The following is a 20,865-nucleotide window of genomic DNA, read 5'->3' as shown; positions in this document are numbered from 1 at the left end:
GAGGGGAGGGGCTTTCTCTCCCGCTCATTATTTATGGGCCTGCCACCAGCAAAGATCTATGGACACTGAAGCAAATATAAACTGTCAACATCTTTGAAAAAACATCCTGAAAAAGGACACGATAGAGCTCAGATGGGCTGGAGAAACGTTCATGGGTTTATCCATTGCTGGACGGAGCTTGAAGAGCTGGAAGAGGCTGTCTATAATGAATGCATTTCAGAGTTTGTCATAACAAATGATTTGTTGATGAGAATATTTCATGCTCAGTGTTTAATTTATGAGCAAATCCATTTCTCTCGATGTTTAAACTCCTTTATAATTGGTCAAACGACCTCCTAAACGGCATTAAATAGAGCCTCAACATACATTATGCCTACTGTTGAGCCAAAGTTTACAGGAGCTGCTCTGCAGCTGTTTCTGCACATAATGAGATGATGGATGTGTGTGGGGGGCTGTCAGAAAGCAAAGAGGTGAGTAAGCAAGCAATGGGCAGGCAAGTCTTCACCTGTTAAGTTGATTTACTATTTTATTCAAACAGTGAGTGCTGACCATGAGTTAGTATGCAGAAATGGGTGTCCAGCTGTACAGAATTAAACAGCCTGTCAGAAGTGATGTAACTATAACTAACTATTCAGTGAAGAGTCATAACCCCATTTAAACAGGGCGGCGTCCTTGAGAGGCCTGGGAAAGAAGGCTTGATCACTGTTTGATCTGGCGGAAAGAAGAGTGAATGAAATCAGAGAACTGGGTACATTAATGCAGTCATCATCAGGACGGAGCAGCAATATGGACAATACATTTAGAAGGTATTCATCAGAGCAGCTTTAAAAAAGCACTTCTGGTTCATACGAGGCACATTCTGCCAAGAGCGCCATGGGAGTTTCTGTTTAGATGGTCATTATTTGCGTCTGCATTTCTGCAGTACCTTTGCAACTCTTCTTTATAAAATGTTTTTTTGCTGGGACTTCCTGGAGTCTCTGCTGGTTGCTTGACAACAAGACAGCCGAAAGTGCTGTTGGCTGAGATATGATGGCGCCTAACTCGCCACCAGAGAAATCGATTTCAGGCCTCTGAACTCTGGGGGCACGATGAAATAAATGACAAAAAGTGTAAAACACTCGCCTGTGAATATTTTGCATCAAAACTATTCATGCCAGGAGCGATGCAAATTTGGGACCACTTTTTGGTGTAAATTGCATTGCCTGTGACTGTAAGATTTTTTTTATTGAGTTTCCTTTTAGCGAAATGCTCATTGAGTTCCATCTGGCAAACAGTTACGCAGTGTAGCTAGACATTTACATAGTGTATGTGTCTTGGGGCTTTTATTGTGAAAGGTAAGAACAGAATGAGTGGGTGTGGTCTGTGCTTCCTGTCAAGGTTGAAAGTAGAAATTAAATGTGCTCTTTGTTCAGACCACAGAGCCCCCCGTGTTGTTGTACAATACAAGCACATTTCCTCAATTGTTGATTTTGTTTTCCTTTTGAACTCAGAAATAATTGTATTAAAATGGCCTCTCAAGCATTTCATGTCATTAGATGGGTCTATGTTGGAGATGGAAATAGGAAATAGTGCAGCATTCTCAGGTCTAACAACAGCTTGTTTCTTTTGGCATAGTGGGCCTTGTCATATTTCACCATAATCACACTTTGAAAATTGGTCCATCTAGTGTTCGCCATCCGAGTCTGACAACAATGTATGACTCACAACAATATTGGAATGAGCTCTGAAATGCCCAGTATGCTGTATTTCAAGTGTATCGAAGCCAAAATGTGTTTTCCATGAGATTATTTAGGTTATTATGCTCCGTATTTACAGCATGAGCCAAAGTAAAAAGAGCACGAATGAATCACGGAGCCTTTCTTGTACCTATCAACACGATTCAGGCCTCGACTGAAGAGAGTCCAAAATGAAGGATTTCTGGGGTTATGATTCCTAAGAATTAAGCAGAGGATGCACTTCATGTGGATCGCAATAATGAGCATCTATTTAGTGGCAATCAAATGTGTAAGAAGAGCAATGCATGAATAGAAATCAGGTACTTACGAACATGACCCTCTTGGGAATGTGGTCTGACTCAACCAAAGGATTCTTGTAGAGCCAAAGCTCCTCTGGTTGAATCACTCTCTCAAAGGGCTCCAGAAACTCTGTAAATCTGCAGCAAGGAACAAATGAACACGGATCAGTCACTATTTTTTTTAGGCGTTAAGTGGATGCTTTGACACAGAGCAGCATGCATTCAAGACGCAATTTGGCTTAAACGTCTGCGTTTGCAGAGGACAGGAGGAGAGGAGGCTGGTTTCGTTCACAGGGATAAACATGTCTGAGGCCATGTAAACTGGGCGACTTCTTCCAAGATCACCTACACGCTGCTGCTTGCGAGCGGGAACACATTAGCATGCGCCTGCTTCCTCCAGCCCTCGCTACCCTCCCCGTGATCTGTCAGACGTGACCTTGTTCTCCGTCGTCTCAACAAAGTCTTCCTGTCACTGCTTTCTAAAACAATTCAATAGGCCGCTCTGTTGCACGGTTGGGGTTGTGAGATATTCTACTGTACCTCCAAGGGCCTTAGAAGATTCAAAACACCAAACAAACAGCAGCTGCAGTGTATTGTCCCATGCAACAAATTGTACAAAAAAAAAGAAAAAACGTTGCTGCCTTTGGGAAAATGTGGAATTAGAATAAGGTAATGATGAAGGCATTGCCAGTGATTAAAAAAAATGGAACAACAGGCCTGTGTAAGTTTCCCAAGTAGTGCTGAAGTTTCCTAAAGTTTCTTAGGTTTTTGAGTCTTGGGTCCAGCAGTTTGTTCCCCAGACAGGCTGCTTCACTCGAGTTGGAAACAGAGATCGAGTGATGCTCACCCAAACAACTACATGCCCTTCAGCAAGGCATTCATCACGCGTCGGCTCCAGCAGAGCCGAAGAGGGGGGATATCCTGGATCCTGTGCGGCTCCTCAGTGTGAAACTGTGGCAGCGCGCGGCAGGCCATCGGCTCCAAGGCTTATTATGCATCGTCGGCAAACCTCTCCTGGATTAAAATGGATTCACGTGGAAACCCCTCTCTCTTCAAGGGGCCAGGAAAACCAATTATCTGTTTTTTAATCCCCTTGAAAGACGTACGCCGTATTACACACCGTGGAAAGTCTATTTGTTGGTCCGCTGATAACCGCGTCATGGCGTTTTTGCCAGAGAGCAGCCTAATCAGTGTACTTGCTCATTTTACACCTTGCTGAGTCCGCATGCATGATTCACTTCAGCCACGTTACATTAACCGCACAAAAAAATGGCCTCGCTAATGGCACACAAAATGCTCCATGAACTACTTCCAGCTCTCTCCTCAGTTCTCTTGCCCAGACACCAGTGACAGGGAATGTTATTGGAGTCCGCAGGGATAGAAAAGTAGAGATAGACACACACTACCTCGCCTTTATGAGCGCACACACACACACACACATACACAAACACACACACACACATACACACACACAGGTCATTAAATACAGCAGTGGTCTATCTGTCACTCTGCAAGGCTTATCACACTATTGTGCATCCTACCCCTGACGTCTTAATGAGTTTGAGGCACATGCTCCCCCAAGGTAACCACACAGATAAAATTCATCTTTGCAATATTTGCTTTCACATTGGAATGCACATAGCATGCACTAAACCTGCTGCAGAGGGAAAAGAAACGTTATTATTGCCATTCTGTGTATATGTGCACGGTGTAATCACCTCTCTATAGTAGTTGTAATTGTGCTGAATTCAGATCATGCATGAGAGATTACCAACTTAAATGTTCAACATCCACTCACACAGCAAAAGACTTATGACTGCTCATCATGGTAAAAGTGTATTTTAAAAACCGCATGGGACAACATTTTGGACTGAAGTGAGATATTTGATAAGACGATGCAGCTACAGATGGCAATGAACTCTGTAAATTTCACCATTTTGAGATTTTTTTTCACCACCTCCGTGTTTGCTGGGGATGATCGCTTTCATAAGGTCAGAATTTGAAATGCCTGACAGACGTAATAATATTCCTCCTACTTTTGGAGAATTTGTATCCAATCTCCTGCAACAAATCAATAACACCCTCAAAGGATTTGCCTTGGCTGGAGTTTCTTTTTGCCTCATCTCCTCTTTTCCAGCCGTGGACTTTATTAAAAGAAAGACTCCAACGGGGTTTTCGGTGCACTTTGAGGGCTCCAGGCTCCGAACGTAGTCAGAATTAATCAAGGCTTTCATCCCTGATTCCGTGGATAGAAGGGCCCGGCCTTTGTGGAAACAAATTTTACTTCCATTGTAATTTACAGGCCGAGATGAAAGCGGTGGGGGAGTGCAGCGTTTACAGGCTGGTGACAGGGGATGCATTTATCTGAGTGGGGAAGGAAGGACAATGTGGATTACAGTCGCATTAGTCCAGCTAATGTCGGTGCTCGGAGAAGTAATGGCATACACGGCGTGTAACCCCAATTTATCTGGCTAGGATGTAACTGTAATCACATTGATTGACGGAAGGGGGTGGAAGGTGATGGTGGGCTGCATTACAGCAGAAGCAAACTCGGAACTGGCAAAATTAAAACCAAAGAAATTCTGCATAACAGCTGAGTGATATTTAGTTGGTTTTGTGTGGCTTTTGTTCGTGGCTTATTTGCACCTCCTTTCCTTCTGCTTATTTCCACGCTTCAAAACCTTTCAACACTTTCTGCAGATGACCATGAGAGCGGGAGCTACAGAGAAGAGACAGAGACGAGAGAATAAAGCGTTCGACACCCACCATCGTCCTTCCAAAGCAAGAAGTGTATGAAAAAAGACAAACTCTAATCAGTACTCCACTTGAGACCCAAGGCCCTTTCACACGATCTCTGGCCAGAATAGATGAGCCCTCTAAGTGCTCGTAAAAAAACGAAGGCTCACAAAAAAAGCCCTGAACTCAGCACCGCCTGCTGGCTGCCTGGGGAGCACCTCATTCTGTTTTATCTGCTTCTGTTTGCTCTGTGTCGATGCATTATTGAGCGAAGGCATAATGGCTTCTATAGGGGCCCAAACTTTCTGGATTAACTGGCATCCTCGCGGCTCTACGGGCAAGTATGTGAAAATGTTAGGATAACCGCTGATAGCCGACAATACATCCACAGCCATTCCCATAACTGCGCTTTAGTCTCAGCTTTAAAGCTTTACATCTGACCCTTTTTCTCGGGAACGTTTTAGCTTTTTGCCTCTTCCCTGTTCCTCTTCATCAAAGCTCTGCAAATGGGCCGATTTGTCATCACCGATTCCAATCCATCTCAGCTCAAGTTGCCTGTTCTAAATCTGTTGGTAACAGCCAAGGAAATGAAACTGAATCGAAAAACTTTGGAGGTTCAGCGGACACAACAGCGTCGACACCAGTGCGAGCGGCTGATTCGGGAATTCTTGATTTTCAATGCACTGTGGGCAGAATCTGTGGCTATGCCCTTGGGAATACATTTCTTCTGCTGTGCCAGCGTGACAAAAGAAGAAGAAGAAAAAAAAAAGTAAATAAATTCCTCCTTAATTAGTTAGATATGCTGTGGAGCAATGGAGCATACAGAAGAGTGGAATAGTTTAAGCTGGATTAACTCCAGGCAAGCTCCCGATTTCACAAATCACAAAGTTTGAAAGAAATCTTTTGGCTTACGGGCTGTTTGTGTGTGTGTGTGTGTGTGTGTGTGTGTGTGTGTGTGTGTGTGTGTTTGTTTTCAGCCTATTGCAGATATATATCCAAACAGAGGCTGAGCATTCATCAATATTGATCGTATTATATCTGCTGGCGGCTGAGCCAAACACACAGAGAATTCCCTTATTAAACCGCAGTCACGGAGCATTTATCTACAGGTGCAAGAGGACCACAGAGCAGCTCTAACAACGCATATTTCACTTAGCAGACAAGAGTGTGTGACCTTCACCTCTCAAAGAGAGATGAGAAACACCGGGGAGCTTTGCCATGTCCAGCGACGCGGAGGCGCAGAGAGCCCCACGCAGAGCGAGAGGTCTGTTCGGATGTCTTAAGAGTCGGCCCGGGGCGACTCCTTCCTAAGTGGTGAGGTCAAGCTGTTTTCCTCAACCTTTTGCATTTCCCATTAGCGCCGTCCACAGGTACGCCTGATGCAACCCCGAGACACATTCAGAAGGGATGCAGGCCGGACGCATTGTGCGTGTTCACATTAGTGGTTGGGGAAAAAATCGATAGAGCATAGTATCGCGATATTTTGCGTGCCGATATTGTATAGATACACGGAAGCCAAGTATCGATCTTTTATTATATCAATTATAAACTTTTTGGTTGTATAAATTCAATTGCTTTTTTCAGTCTTGACAGTACTGTTTGCTCGGAGATAAGCCACGGAGATAAACCACGCACCATGCATGCAACATTAATGATAATAGTGTTGGGCAGTTTGTCTGCTTGACAATCCCATTTGTCAAGCGTGCGATGAACAGACTGAAACCTTTATCTTATTAGATAAAATATGTTGACAAAGTTTTCCTTTGGGGTCAATTGCGGTTTAAAAAAGGTAACATCTCTCTCTCTCTCTCGCTCTCTCGCTCTCTCTCTCTCTCTCTCTCTCTCCATTTGGCAAACTAGGAGCGAGCTGCATGTGTTCAGCTCAGGGACTGAGGGGAGAAGAATTGGAGCCGACCATCTGCCAGATTGTGGGGCAGAATTTGAAATGACTTTTTTCCCCTTTCCGTCCAGATCAGAGGTGGGCAGTCATCACTGCCATGTCACTCCCCTACTTATTACTCCAGTCATTAAATCATAGAGCAGGGAGCTATTGAGATTTACAAACGATTAGGATGAGAGGATGTCTGGAGACCTGAGGGAAATTCCCATCCTTCTCTGTTCATTGCATCTTCTGGTTCATTTACCACTGGTAAATTCCCCTTCCTCCTCTTACACACCATCAAATCCAGCTGGAGAATTGGGCTGGTCAATACAGCTAAAAGGTCAGCGGTGGATGTTGAGAGCTTGGGCCTCGATACATCTAAAAACTAAACAAAAACGCATTGGTAGAGATGTGAGGAGGAGAAATTCAAGCAGAAGAAATTAAGTGATGAAGAGAGCGAATGGTGGAGCAGACTGTTGGTTGGCTCGGTGGCGGGTGGCCAAATCAGCAACACCCATGTTTATTGTCAACGGTGCTATGTTATGAAGGTGATGACATAGCGCGTATATTAATGTTTGCATGGAGAACCAGAGAGGCAACGACCTGAGGAGTACTAACATATGAGTGGACATTAGTTGCATGTTACAAGTGGAACAGCGTTCAAATGGAATATGAGGAAAAGGTACAAATTAAAAGGAGCAGTTTGACATTTTGGGAAATGAGCGTGTTCTCTTTCAAGAGGAAAGCTCACCAGTTGTCCGTTAGCTTAGCATAAAGAGTGAAAACTGTCCAAAAGTAACAAAATCTGCACCTTATATCTAGTGGGAGAGCGGTATTGATCTTCTTAACTAACAAGAAAGCAAATAAGCATATTCCCGAGTACACTTTCTGGAATCCACTTTGCTCTGTGCCGAACTAACCTGGTAAAGTGAATCAGAAACACTTTTTACCCGAGTCCATTAGGCATGTATGAATAGGTACATTTTCAGAGAGCGCATCAGCTCACGTCAGCTTTTACTCAGTTCTGCGCCTGAGAAATGTGCTGTCACAATGTTTCAACCTCAAAAAGAAACATATTCATAATGATTGGTGGATGGGAGTCACAGCAGGTGAACCAAGGTTTCTCACAAATCCAAGACTTACACAGTCAACACTGCTGGAAGGGGAAAAGTAGCACAGCACAGGTTTTTGCTTAAGTTTCCTTTTCCACACAGAAAAAAAAGAAAAATCCTGTTCCTGCAAAATCAAATTTAACTCCTCTGGCACTGCTGGATTAAAATACAGACAACTGGGTATCTGTGATTGAATAAAGCACTGAGGCAACTCGATTAGAGGAGGGTCACAGTGGAGAAAGAGGGGAGCCGACTGACTGAGGATGCGTTCTTGATTAAATTAGGTCACTTTATTTCATTCACATTGGACCCGCAGACCAGAGCACAGCGCTGCTGCCTTGACAACTGATGCGTGTGCTTATGTGTGCTGTTGATTGTAAGAGGCCTGGGGATAACTGCGCTTTTTAGGAACGGAGGTTTCAATCAGGCTACAATCTACTTGGAGGGTTCCCATCGGATTACAGAGACCGAAAATCATGACGTTTGAGGCTGCGTTTTTTTTCTTCTCTTTTTCTGACGGAATTGGAGCACCCTGCAGGGGAATTTGCGGAAACAGAAGTTATTGAGCCTGCAGGTCCGGTTGAGTGACTTGGTTGTGGCGATGGGTTTAAAGTTTGGAGTTGGGCGACGGAACTGAGACCAGAGGACTGAGGTGCTGTGCCTCGGAGGAGAAGCTGTTAGTAAAAAAAATGAGTTGTTAACCAACAAACAAAGTCAAACACCTACACTAGTTATATTAATATCCTCTTCTGAATTCCCCATACAACCATCTGCATAGCTAATATAATCATATTCGATCAACATAATTACCGGGGAGGTATTCACAAGGACGTTATGTATCTTTTCCTCGAGGCGTCTCACACTGTACTCTGCTCTGCAAGTCAGAATTGTGCGAGTGCAATAAATATCACGTCGGCCTTCTCTCTGTCTCGGTTTGTGTTAGTGGGTTACAGTCACGGCCTCTGCCTCTGCCGAACGTGTGAGGAATGCACAGCACCGGTCTTGTCATAGAGCCTGAGTGACACTCAGCTAGCGTCGACCCCCCCGGAGAGATACCCCTTCTCAATTTGGCAAAAAGGGAGAGAGAGAGAGGAAAGGAAACGCTATCTGCTTTTCACGTGACACTCCGGTGGAAAAATGCGGCGTCATTTCAATTTAAATCGCTTTTTTACACTGGACGATTAAAAAATGTTTGCTAAAGAAGCCAGTATATATAATGTGAATGCAACGAGGGGCCCAGCTTGGTCAGCCCGCAGGTGTCCGTCTGCGATAAAGGTCCCAGAGACACGATGGGAAAGGTCAGAGGCACATTTGAGACACATTTGAGACAGGCATTGAGGAACGCAGTGGTCTGAAGCTGGCGGGACACGGCCGAAGGGACACAAGGGATTGGGGGAATCAAGGAAGCATGGTGGTGGTGGTGGTCTGTGTATGTGTGTGTGTGTGTGTGTGTGTGTGGGAGGGGGTGTCGTGGCGAGATAGGTTTCCAGCCCACAGCAGGAGAGCATCGAGCCAGGCTGATGATCTGCCAACAGGTTCTCCAAATGCTCCGCAGGTCCAGGGCTCATATTCATTGAGCTTGCTGAGCACATGCATCGACTTTTTACCGGCCCATTGGAGTCGGCTCGTCAGAACGAGGGACCCCGTCACCCTCGGATGCTGCACATAAAGCCGCGCGGTGCACAGGAGTTGCTCTGTAATTATCCTGCGACCTTTAGATAAATCACACTCACCAGAGGGTGAATACACAAGGGAATTATGTATTTATCAGTTAACCTTAAAATGTTTAAATCTACAGGAAATATCTTTTTGTTCCACTTCAGTTGCTTTGCTTTGAAATTGATGATAATGAAAACATGAAAAAAAATGTTGTTAATAAACAGACCTGCTCTGGCTCACATATTGAATTGCTGCTAAATAATTGACATCTGTGGTTTCCTCAGAGGTTAAGGTGTCTGTGTCCCGCTCAGAGCGAGCACCTCAAGGTCCACTGATCACTGTGAACAACATACCATGACAGTAAAAGAGTGTAAGCTCTAAATAGGTAGAACACTATTATTTTAAGTTTTATTTTACTATCGTAAACCTTTTTTTTTCCTTTTACAGAGTTTTTCAAATCTCAGCATGTGGGTGCTTCTGCTTGCGTGTGGCGTTCATGAAGTCAGGCATAAGTTAACTGTGCTTGGAGTGTCGATAAGAGGACTCGAGGGAGGCGAGATTTACACAGGGACACCCTGATCACTCACTGGCCGGGATGTCGGACACAAGAATGGGCCCGGGACACAAGGCCAGCATTCATCAGTGCTGTCGTGCTCATTGTTCATCCTGGCGAAATGTCGAAGTTACCAGCAACAGGAGGAAGAGATTCCAGCTTCGTGGTCTCGGTCCGTTCAAAGCGAGGGCGGACATGCACAGCCCTCAACAGCATCTGCACAGTGCTATCAGACGCATCAGCAGCCAGGGTGCACTAATAGATGCACACACGCACACACACACACACACACACACACACACACACACACACACACACACACACACACACACACACACACACACACACACACACACAGAAAATCCGAGACACAAATACCGGCTTTTCCTTAGGAACATGAACAGACACAAAACACACAGAGTGACGATGTACTTTCATGGAGCTATACTCACTTACAATACATCTGCCGATCTGGAACGTGTATATATTGAACGTTCTCTCACTTTGCCAGGCTGTTTAAGTTGCTCGGCTGAGTTTCATTGGCCACGGCTTTATTTTTTTGTTTTCCCCCCGTCCTGTTATTTGTTTTGTTTTCTGCCAAGCACTCTTCTCTCTGGGACGAGTTTGGCTGCCATTTGGATTCTCTGGAAAGAAAATCACCACGTCATATTTGATTTTTTTTCTTCTTTTTTTTTCTTATTATCTTGAGGACGGTGATGTCGTTTTAGAAGCTTTCTCAATTTGCATGAGCAAATAAACAAAGCCCGCTGATGTAGAAATATCCCCACTGCACATACAAGTAAAGTGATGTGAGGAGGAATCCTTGCCCTGCCACTGTTTCCTTTTATTCCTTTAGGGGAACAGCTTGGTGGAGCCATGTGGGGCTTGTAGCTGCAGAATGTTGCAGAATATTCTTGGCTAAAAAGACAAAAAGAGTATTGACCTTTGACCTTGGTTTTAAACCAGGTGTTTTGAAACTGTGAAGGGGTTGCATGGGGGGACGTGGAGGGAAGAAGTTAGTTTTCAAGGTGAAGGGGACAGGTGCATGCTGGCGTTCTAAATACAGCAGGACGTTAGTTATTACTGTAGGTTGGCCGCATTTTGAATCATGACTCTGTTGAATGCGAACACAGACACATATTTTAGGATTCAGCACGACTTGCACTTTTTACGAGGATACAATCATCACCACAAACAAATGCTTGGAAGCTAGAAAGAGAAAACGTCTCATCACCCCAGAACTTGCTTTAGAATCATCATATTTTAACGTTTCTCTTCAGTATCAAAGGAACGCAGTGATAGCTGTCTGTACATCCAAGGCTACATTGCAGAAAGGAACTGCTCATACATAATTCAACAGATATTTTTTTAATGGTACCAATTTGATCAAAATGGAAGCTAAAAACCCTGGCTCATGTATAGTAGAGCTTATATACGGTGTAGCCTAAAGCCTATTCTATCCGACTGGACCTTTGGTTGAAGGTGGGCGGATAGGCAACAGAGCTAATAAAGAAAGAGGGAGAGAGATGTCAGCCAAGTCCAGCAATAATCAGCAATGGTGCAATCATTGAGAAGTCACCAGGAGAATTTGGAGATTGCCTTTGTTACACAACTATAATCATAGTCAAGTTGTCGTCCGCCGTGCAAGCTTCCCCCGACAGCCTAAAAATCTGTGTGTCAAAATATAATGAGATGGTGCATGTGAATTTCAATTTGTCAATAACGCCCACGTCTGTTCCCAGCAGTCAGCAAGCATCTAAAGCTGATATAAATTTAATGAACATGAAACACAATGGCTGGTGACCTTATAAGTTATAAAAGTTGCCAGGGACGTGTCTCTACCTCATCGCCGGCTGTAACATAAAGTGTTGTTCACCTTTTCTGTGGCAAAAATGAGCTATGGCGACATTGTATGAACTTCATCAAGGAAAAAGTCTGGTCTGACAGCAAAACCCAGGGGCCTGAGAGGGACACACACACACACACACACACACACACACACACACACACACACACACACACAACACACAACACAAACAAAATGAAGGCATCTAAAGAAGGAGAGGGGCATACTTGTTATATATTTGAGATTTGGGCCAGGATACATGTGTGGACAAAGGCGCTTTCATCTCCTCAGCCCCTCGTCTGTCTTTTTACAGATAAGAGGATGAAGCTGGAAATGACAGTAATGGGGCATATCTAAAGGAAATACCTCAGAAAAGGGGCAGTGGAGGGAGGAAGTGACAGACAGAGGAGAGAGAGAGAGAAAGAGAGAGTGAGAGAGAGAGACAGCAAGCGGACCAGAATAGAAATATCATGACAGGAGGAAGTGTAAAGCAGTGCCGGAACTGTCACTTTCACACTCCGTCCTCACCTCCGAGGTCTACGACGTTCCCCCCTCAGCCCAGCCGCCACCCGCTGAGCGCCAGCTGAAGTCCAACTATTTCATCATGACGGGGACATTTTTGCAGAACATTTCTCGACAAATGGATCGGCCGCAGCACATGATACCGTACAGTCGGTCGATGTAATGTTATTGCCAATAATAGTTCATTATTCTTGACAGAATACCATGCTGCAGTAAGAACTTCCACCAAAAGTTTCAGCATTGTAAACATGTAATTGTGTGATAGTAACAGTTCAATTCCATCATATCATTTTACAGCTAAAAAAAATGCCAATTAAGAAATGCCCACCAGCATAAGCACAACCCTGACTGTGACCGTATGCTAATGATGGGAGTCTTGATGAATGCCCCCTGTAAGCATCTGATTCATTATATTCATTCCACTTCGGAATGAGAGCTATGTGGGCCAGGAATTCAGAGAGATTTGGGTGAAGGTGCAATAATTCTTTGTGTCACTAATGACTACACCATACAATTTAATTGGTTATGATTTTCTTCCACAACTCTTTGCGATACAAGCGCAGACTGGATGTAACAGAAGAGAAACAACCTCAAATCTTCTTCAGATGAGATGTTATGAACTCACAGCAAAGTTATGCAAGAATGTTTGCTTCGATTAATTTCATATTGACCCAAATCTGTCTATTGACCAAAAGTGTTATTTTCTATGAGTCTACACTCTCAATTGCCAGATTATTAGGTACACCCAGGTACAACTAATGCAGTCTGCAACAGATGCACCATCATGTAGGTTATAAACTGGCAACTGAGACATGTACTGTACTCAAGTACTGTGCTTTTAAAATGTTGAGGTACAATTCATTATCACCTTTATTGTATTTGACAGCTGTAGTTATAGTTACTTTGCAAATTCAGATGTATAATATAATATATTATTTTTACTGCCAGGGCCATGCAATCAGTTTGTGTGTGTGTGTGTGTGTGTGTGTGTGTGTGTGTGTGTGTGTGTGTGTGTGTGTGTGTGTGTGTGTGTGTGTGTGTGTGTGTGTGTGCAGCTCATTGTCTGTCCGTGGTCAATCGTGCATCCTGCTGCAGCAAACTCATATTTTAGGTGGCCAATTGTGTATGCTATTATGCATAATACAGTTAATAATATAGTTAGATACCTTTTTCTCATGAGCACCCAACACAAAGCATAGCCGAGCCTGAGGGGAATGTCACTATGTGTTACTATTCATAAGTATTGATGATCAAATCCGGCACATGAACATCTGAACATAATCTCAAGGCTATGCATCCAATACCAGTGGAGGCATTGTCTGTCTAATTGTGTTTCTGCCTACGATATATATTATCACCGTCTAATGGATACGTTGACCTCCAGGGGCAACCACAGTAAACACAGTCTTCCTTGAAGAAGAAACGGTGAAAAGAACACACGTAGAGAAACTGAGCGATCGGTTACCCATGGAGGGATAAAGAGATGGGGTTGGATGGATGACAGCAGGGACAGAGAGACATAATGAGCTGATCAAACGATTGCGGGGAATGAAATGCCAGAGTAGCTTAGAGCAGTGACAGACTGGGCTGTTAGGGAATCCCTGGTCTTGCTGTGATAGTCGGCTGCCTCTGCTCTCATTGGAATAATGGCTATTTCTTTCGAGGCACCTGCTGAGTTTGCTGAGCAACACTATCCGTCTGCTAAACACAAACAGCTCTGTCCATCCTTTCTTTACATGAATAGTCTTCTTTCTCCGACGTGGCCTTTTTTTGTTTCTGCATTTTTCCACAGACGTCTCAGATTCTTGATTCATCACGGTCATTCAGCAAATCCTCTACCACTGTTTGTACTGTCCCCTCATGCTTTCACCTGCACCTGTCGAATTATCTTTCTTTTGTTTGGTTTAATTGGAGGTACCTGAACAGACTGACGCTTTTCAAAAGGCTACTCAGTAATTAATCAGGTTGATTTTACAAGCCCAGCAATGGGTGTTGGCTCTGTGCTGATTCAGATAAGGATCAACGAATGGACATTCCTGGAGGCCGCATCCTTTACCGTCTTTGTTATCCCTCCGTCTCTGGTCAATTTGTTTCAACGGCATCCAATCAGAAAAGTGTTTCCACGATGCTCCATCCACAGTTAAGACTGCAATCTCAATTTTTACTTCATCTCCTGAGATAATGAGGGTTACAGATTGGATGACCTGTGATTCAGTGTTCAGATGTTGGCTGGCAAAATTATTGAAGTCAGAGAATGCGCTTTAATAGTCAGACAGACAAGCGGCCAGCAAGGCCGAGCTCCTCCTTGTGGCACTGGCAAGTCTGTGGCAAACGTATGGCAGGTGTCAATCAGGTGCCAGGACTGTGGCCCCTCTCTGACTACTGGCCCCCTAGTGGTGGCACTCTGACTACTTGCTGATTTATTTTCATTATATTAGCCGATTGTTGTAAATTACTATAAAAGTAATTATAAGAGTATATTTTGTTCCTTTTTGTTTCAAAACCAGCAAAATCATACATAAATAAATTGAATGATAAACAAAAAAGTACCGGAAAGTTGCTCGAAGGATGTATACAGAGAACAGAGGCTCAGCTGACTCAACTAAAATCATAAATATGATTTACGGCAACTGACATGTCATAACAACAATGGGTGTTCCCAGGAAATGTACATTTTTCTTTTCTTCTTTATTCAACAATTGAACCTGTACAATTTCATTACGTGTCAATAAGAGACGGCAAAATACATTTAAACTAACATGCCAGGAGTGCCAAATGAGTGACGTTCGCTTGCCGCTGTCCTGGCACTTGACTGATGCCTGACACAGACTCGCCGCCGTCCTGACACCTAGCTGACGCCTGCCACAGACTTGCCACACGCTTGCCACTGCCAGTAATCACACTCTCTCCAAGCGGCAGATTACTCCAGTCGTTTCTAACCGCAGTAGGACAGCAGAATCAAAGCAACAAAAGGTGTGAGAGCAACACAAGCATACATCGGAGTCTTTTTTGCCACCGCCTGCTGCTGGATGTTGCACTTTCTTCCTCGGTTGCTAATTTTCAGCTCTTTCTATTAACGTGATCTTTTCATTTGCTTGGATATTTTGCCCATGGGTATGGGAGCTATTTGGAACATAACCATATAGACCTGTGAGATCTAACAAAGAGCTGAAAGCTCCACAGCTGCAGAGTGGAGGGCCTATTTTGGGAGATGGGGATTGTCAGTATTAGCGACCATTTCAGATTGCAGGGATTAATATTAAACACCGTTTAAAGGAGCTTTAAAGTAGCACTCACACCTGTGGCCTGCGGCTGAACATTTTCTCTAAGGAAATATCTTTACCACATATCCATATTTAAATATATATCCATATATTAAAAAAAAAATCACTGGACTAAGTTTGGGGAAATGTATAAGAATACTTTGGTGTCAGTACATTACATATTTTTTTTAAGTTAGAATCCTTCGAAATCCAACAGGTCGCTTGTGTCCTACATTAGTTATTTCATGTATTTATAATATTCTGTAATTATTTCTCGACATATTAGAGTGTTCATTGGTGGTGGTGGAGTTTGCTATTCCCGCACTAAATTCAGATTGCCCACCTAAACCCGAGGGATTTAATTGAACAGAAAAAATACATGCGCGTAATCCAGTGCAACTTTATCTCATCGATAACAACCTCACTATTTACTTTTCGCTTTCTTTACAGGCGAACAAAGATGTACTGTGCTACTGCAAACACAACATTATGCTGCTGCTTTATATCAAACATCTGAGCTGGCAAAACACAGGGTGGCTTTGTGAAGCAGTCACAGAAAACACAATGTATTTGTCACTGTGGTTCGCACTGAACATGATTCGTTTTTAACATTATTTTGTCAGCCGATCCTTTTAACATTACTTTTTTTTTAAAGGTGTTAGCTAATGGAACAAGATAGAGCAGCCATAGTGAACTGTTTGTTGAAGGAGAAGCAGAGGCCCTCGTGACACTGTAACCAATCCTCTACAAAGAGATTTTCTCCTCAAAAACAGAATGCCCCATCCTCAACATGCATGCTGAACAATCCTCTTATTCTTCATCAGTCCGAGGCCTTGACATTCTACTCTTCCCCCAACATCTCGCAAGGCTTTCTGAGACTTGCCAAGGCTCTGGGCCGTATCCCAGGGATGCTCCTAAGCCTTCCTCTGAGAGGAGGGGATAATTCGCAGTGAGCCGAAAAATCGTTTTTGAGGGATGGCCAGTGACGTCTCAGACCGCACGACTCATAAAATACCAAGATCACGTCAATGTCAGTGGGTGTTTTCACATTCTGGCAGGCTTCAATGCAAATACATCTAATACACAAAATAATCCTCTTTGATCGCCATAATTCTCTGCAATAAGAGAGTCCAAACTGCAACCCTGTAACCTTTGGCACAAATGAATCTACTCTATCTAGTTGAACATAAACAAGCTGCCCTCTTCTCTGGCCATTCGCTCCATCACCGTGCTTTTAGATGGCACTGATTAAGAGTTCTCGGAGGAGTTTTAATCTAGCGAATCTTAAAACAATCCAGATCCTGCTAACTCCATGTCCTCCATCTTATCTATCACCTCTGTCTCTTTCTTTTGGTCCTTCTGTCCTTTTGTTTGGTCTGCTGTTGTTCTTTGAGCCAGCATTCTAATATGTACGGGCTTATTCAAGTGTCCACAGACACTTGTGTTGATTGATTTAGGACACGAGCTCAGCCACACAACCACTCAAGGGAGAAATGACTTCTCGGGTATTTGTCGACGCTCTGTTTTGCTCCGGCTTACAAGTAAAGGGAAATAGCACCCATCTCATTATCCTCTCATTCTGTGATGAGAAGAAAAATTACTTTTCCTCATGCAGTTTTCAGCTTCTGTTGGTTTAATGTCAAAGATCTATTTCCATTTAGATTAAACTTTTTGCTTCGCTTTGGTGAGATGGGTGACTCCTGGAGTGTCCAGCGAGCTACGATGACTGCATGGCATTCGCTGTTTGATGGCACAGGGTCGACCTCACGTCACACACTTGGCCCGCTGCTTAAGGTCAGCGCACCTCCTGAGGCCTGGGACAGGCAGGCAGGCAGCTTGGCAAGTGCGGGCAAATAAAAAGCAATATTCCCTCAAAGGCAAGTCATCTTTGACAAAATGTGTCTGTGAATAATGCAGAGAATCCAGGGCACTTTGGTTTATGCAGAAAGAGCAGTGCAGAGACAGGGTTAACTGTGGTGGAGAGAAAGAACATGCCTTTCTGATGCATCCATATCTGTTTATGAGCCCAAACTAACGCATTAAGGAACTCAATTTCAACACCTCTTGGTACATGTACACAACTATGAAGGAATATGAACAGCGACTGAAAAATTGGGTTCTTTCTTTTCCTCCAAATGTAATACTGAGCTGCAGAGGTAGAAAGCAATAAGATTGAAAAACGGCAGAAAAAAGATTCTAAATGAGCAATGACGTGAGGAAAGACGAGGGGACACACAGATAAGGGGTATTACATCGGCACCAAGCAGTAGACATGAAACCGTCCTTTGCACCTTCGGGGAAGAAAAAAATAATAAAAAAATCAGATTCTAGTTGACCCCAATTATCCCGCCTTCACCTCGGGCTTCGAGGTGTGACCAGAACAGGGAACTGCTGCCCCGCGGGACCAGAGAGCAGCCCTCGCTCTGATCCGTTAGGCAGAAAGCTGGTCCCAAAGAAATCTATTAGACCAAATTCTCCCTCTGTCAAAACACATAGTTCTATTGCTAACCCAAAATATAATTACCCACGAAAACAAATTTGGGAATTCGTGGCTCCGTGCTTCACCAGCACATCTGTGTCACGCAGATGAAGTTTAAAGTGGATGTGGAACCAAAATCATGCCGTGTAATGAGGGCACTACTGTACTACTGTGAAGCAGGTCAGGTTTACTGAAGATGCCCCTTCGCCTATACGGCTTACTCGCCTTCAGCGGGCTTTCTGTGTAAACCTCCATTCATTACGAGGATCAAGGACTTTGTGACAGGGTGGGGGCTTCGGTGGCAGCATAATACAGCAAGCAAGTTGATGATGATGATGATGATATTGGGTGAAATTTCTTTATTTCTTTTTTATGTGTGGCTTGGAGCACTCCATAACGCAATAGCAGATCAGCCACAGATGTGGGTCTCACAGAGGGGCTGCATCATGCTCAATGGTCTGGTCCCTCCAGGTGAGTTCTTGGCTCTGTAATCCTTTTAAAAGGGTGACAGCAGCGCGCGCGCACACACACACACACACACACACACACACACACACACACACACACACACACACACACACACACTGCTGGACCACTTAGCCCAGGGACAGATGGTAACGACAGTGTGCACACAGACTATGCAGACTGCGTTGCTGATTTTTGGACTTCTTTCGTTCTTTCTTCTTCTCCTCTGTGTTTTTCTCTCTCAGATATAATGAGAGAGAGAGAGAGAGAGAGAGAGAGAGAGAGAGAGAGAGAGAGAGAGAGAGAGAGAGAGAGAGAGCATGCGATGTGTGAGTCATGTCAGATAACATGGACCAGGAGGCGTTGTATCACATGAAGCAAAGTAAATAAATATGAAACCATTGTGATGCAAAACACAATGCTCAACGCCCCCAGGGGCTATATACAAACAAGTAATAATGTGTATTTATGATAGTTTTTAAGGCTGCGTCTGAGAGGCACAACCTTATGGTAAGGGTTAATACATCATACAAATAACAACATAAAAAGTACTGTGCATAGGTGTGTCAGGGTGTTTGGGCTGCTTTCATTAGATATATTTCTTGTGGAGTGAAGTGGTCAAAGAAGCGATAATCTAGGCTACAACATGAGTCACACTGATTCGTGACGTGAAGTAAAATGCTCAACTTGTTTTTTTGTTGTTGTTTTTTTTGCAACCTGTTACCGCAGCGGGGATCTCTCCTTGTTAACTGCGGCTCAACGCACAGCAGGGACCGCGACCAGCGCCAACAGATGACCCTGAACGCAGCAGCTCAGTGTCTCAGGCATGTTAAAACACACTCACACTCACACACACACTCACACATCATGTCATCGGGGCCGGGTGCCAGGGCACACACGATGCCAGATGTACGAGACTTTGCAATACTTACACAAAAACTCCAAAGAGCAGAACTCGGATGCCGATCTCCAACGCCAGCTGCCGCACGTTTTTTCTGCGGTCCGGGGGCGACACGTTCATGGTGCTCGAGGTAATCCAGCCAAGTGAAGTAGACTGCAGAGACAAAGGCGGCCCCGGTCAGTCGCGAGGTGTCTTTTCTTTTCTTTTTTCTTCTTCTTTTCACTTTGTAATCCACCTTAAGAAAGCGAGCGCCTCCCGGTTGCGGTGCTCCCTCTAATCACGCACGCCGCGCGCCTCCATCGCGACTCGTACGACACCTGAAGCGGTCTTTTCTCCTCCCCTCCCTCCTCCCCTCCTCTCCTCTCCTCCTCTCCTTCCCCACGCCTTCGCCTGTCTCCGATGCTCTCCGTCTGCTTCAGTCCCCTCGGGCGGTGTTTTTTTATTTATTATTGCAACCCTGTTGGCCGACAGCTGCTGCTCTACCGAGTGGAAGTATCGTTCCTCCACTCCATCAAGTACTTCACCCGGGTTGGAGTTTGGAGTAGCCTAGATGTGGGAAAACATGAGAGGTGTGGGTGAGTGGTGAGGGTAGGGAGAGTGATGGGAGAAATCTCTCTCTCTCTCTCTCTCTCTCTCTCTCTCTCGCTCTCTCTCTCCATGCTTCACTTTGGAGAATCAGATGACTAGAAGTTTCTGTAACTGGTAAAAATACCAAAAAGTTCACCGTCCCTGTCCAGTTAATGCCACACGATGAACTGAATGTCCTCTTGTCCGGTCTGAAGCCACAAGAGAGACTCATAAACACAAGTTGCGTCTCATAAACTCACGGCAAATTGTGACACGGACAAAGGTGAAGGTGTAGTAGGCGTTCATTGTCACGACGGGACGATGAGTCTGAACCCTCAGTCTGACACATGATATTACATGGCCTTGCCCAAAAGACGACCAGCTCAGGGGGAGCCTCGCTCACTGTTGGCGCGCCCCCCCCCCCCCCCCCCCCCCCACACACACACATATCCAATCATACCACTAGAATCTGGCCCCCTTGGGGGTCCGTGCAGCCAAACAGTGATAAAGGAGCACAGGCAGCAACGTACCTGCGGGCCACGAATCCTGGCCAGCACTTTATCGTCGACTCGCATGAATATTTGATGCCGTCTAATACGGGCCTTCCTGCATCACCTGCCAGTCCAAGATTGGCCTCTGCGTGTTGACGTGAGCGGGGGAGAGGCCATCGTGGAGAAAAAAGAAGAAAAAAAAGCCCCTGACCCAAAAAAAAACTTGTTTTTTTGCCGCCTGTGTAGGTCACAAGCTTAACAAGCTGACTATGTATGTGCAATTTAGAAATTGTGCATTCGTGCTGGTTAACAAGGCAGCATGTTCGCAATACGCGTAACAAGGATAAATGAATGCACGCGCTCAGGTACACAGCG

General features: G+C 44.5%; 1 protein-coding gene across 1 annotated transcript in view; it reads right to left on the bottom strand.

Annotated features, from left to right (window-relative positions):
* The window catches only part of plpp4 (phospholipid phosphatase 4), a gene marked incomplete at both ends in the record, with an annotated part of 38,220 nt that extends 18,668 nt beyond the window's left edge, over positions 1-19,552 (bottom strand). The window contains 2 exons of the mRNA XM_079229783.1: positions 2,044-2,152; positions 19,464-19,552. Of these exons, the coding sequence (XP_079085909.1) occupies positions 2,044-2,152; positions 19,464-19,552 (198 nt within the window). The remainder of the gene's footprint in view (positions 1-2,043; positions 2,153-19,463) is intronic.
* Positions 19,553-20,865: the final 1,313 nt, after the last annotated feature.

The sequence above is a fragment of the Taurulus bubalis genome, assembly GCF_910589615.1.
Source record: "Taurulus bubalis genome assembly, chromosome: 14".
Classification (NCBI taxonomy): domain Eukaryota; kingdom Metazoa; phylum Chordata; class Actinopteri; order Perciformes; family Cottidae; genus Taurulus; species Taurulus bubalis.
The sequence above is the reverse complement of the archived record's forward strand: the minus strand, read 5'-3'. Positions and strand labels throughout refer to the sequence as shown.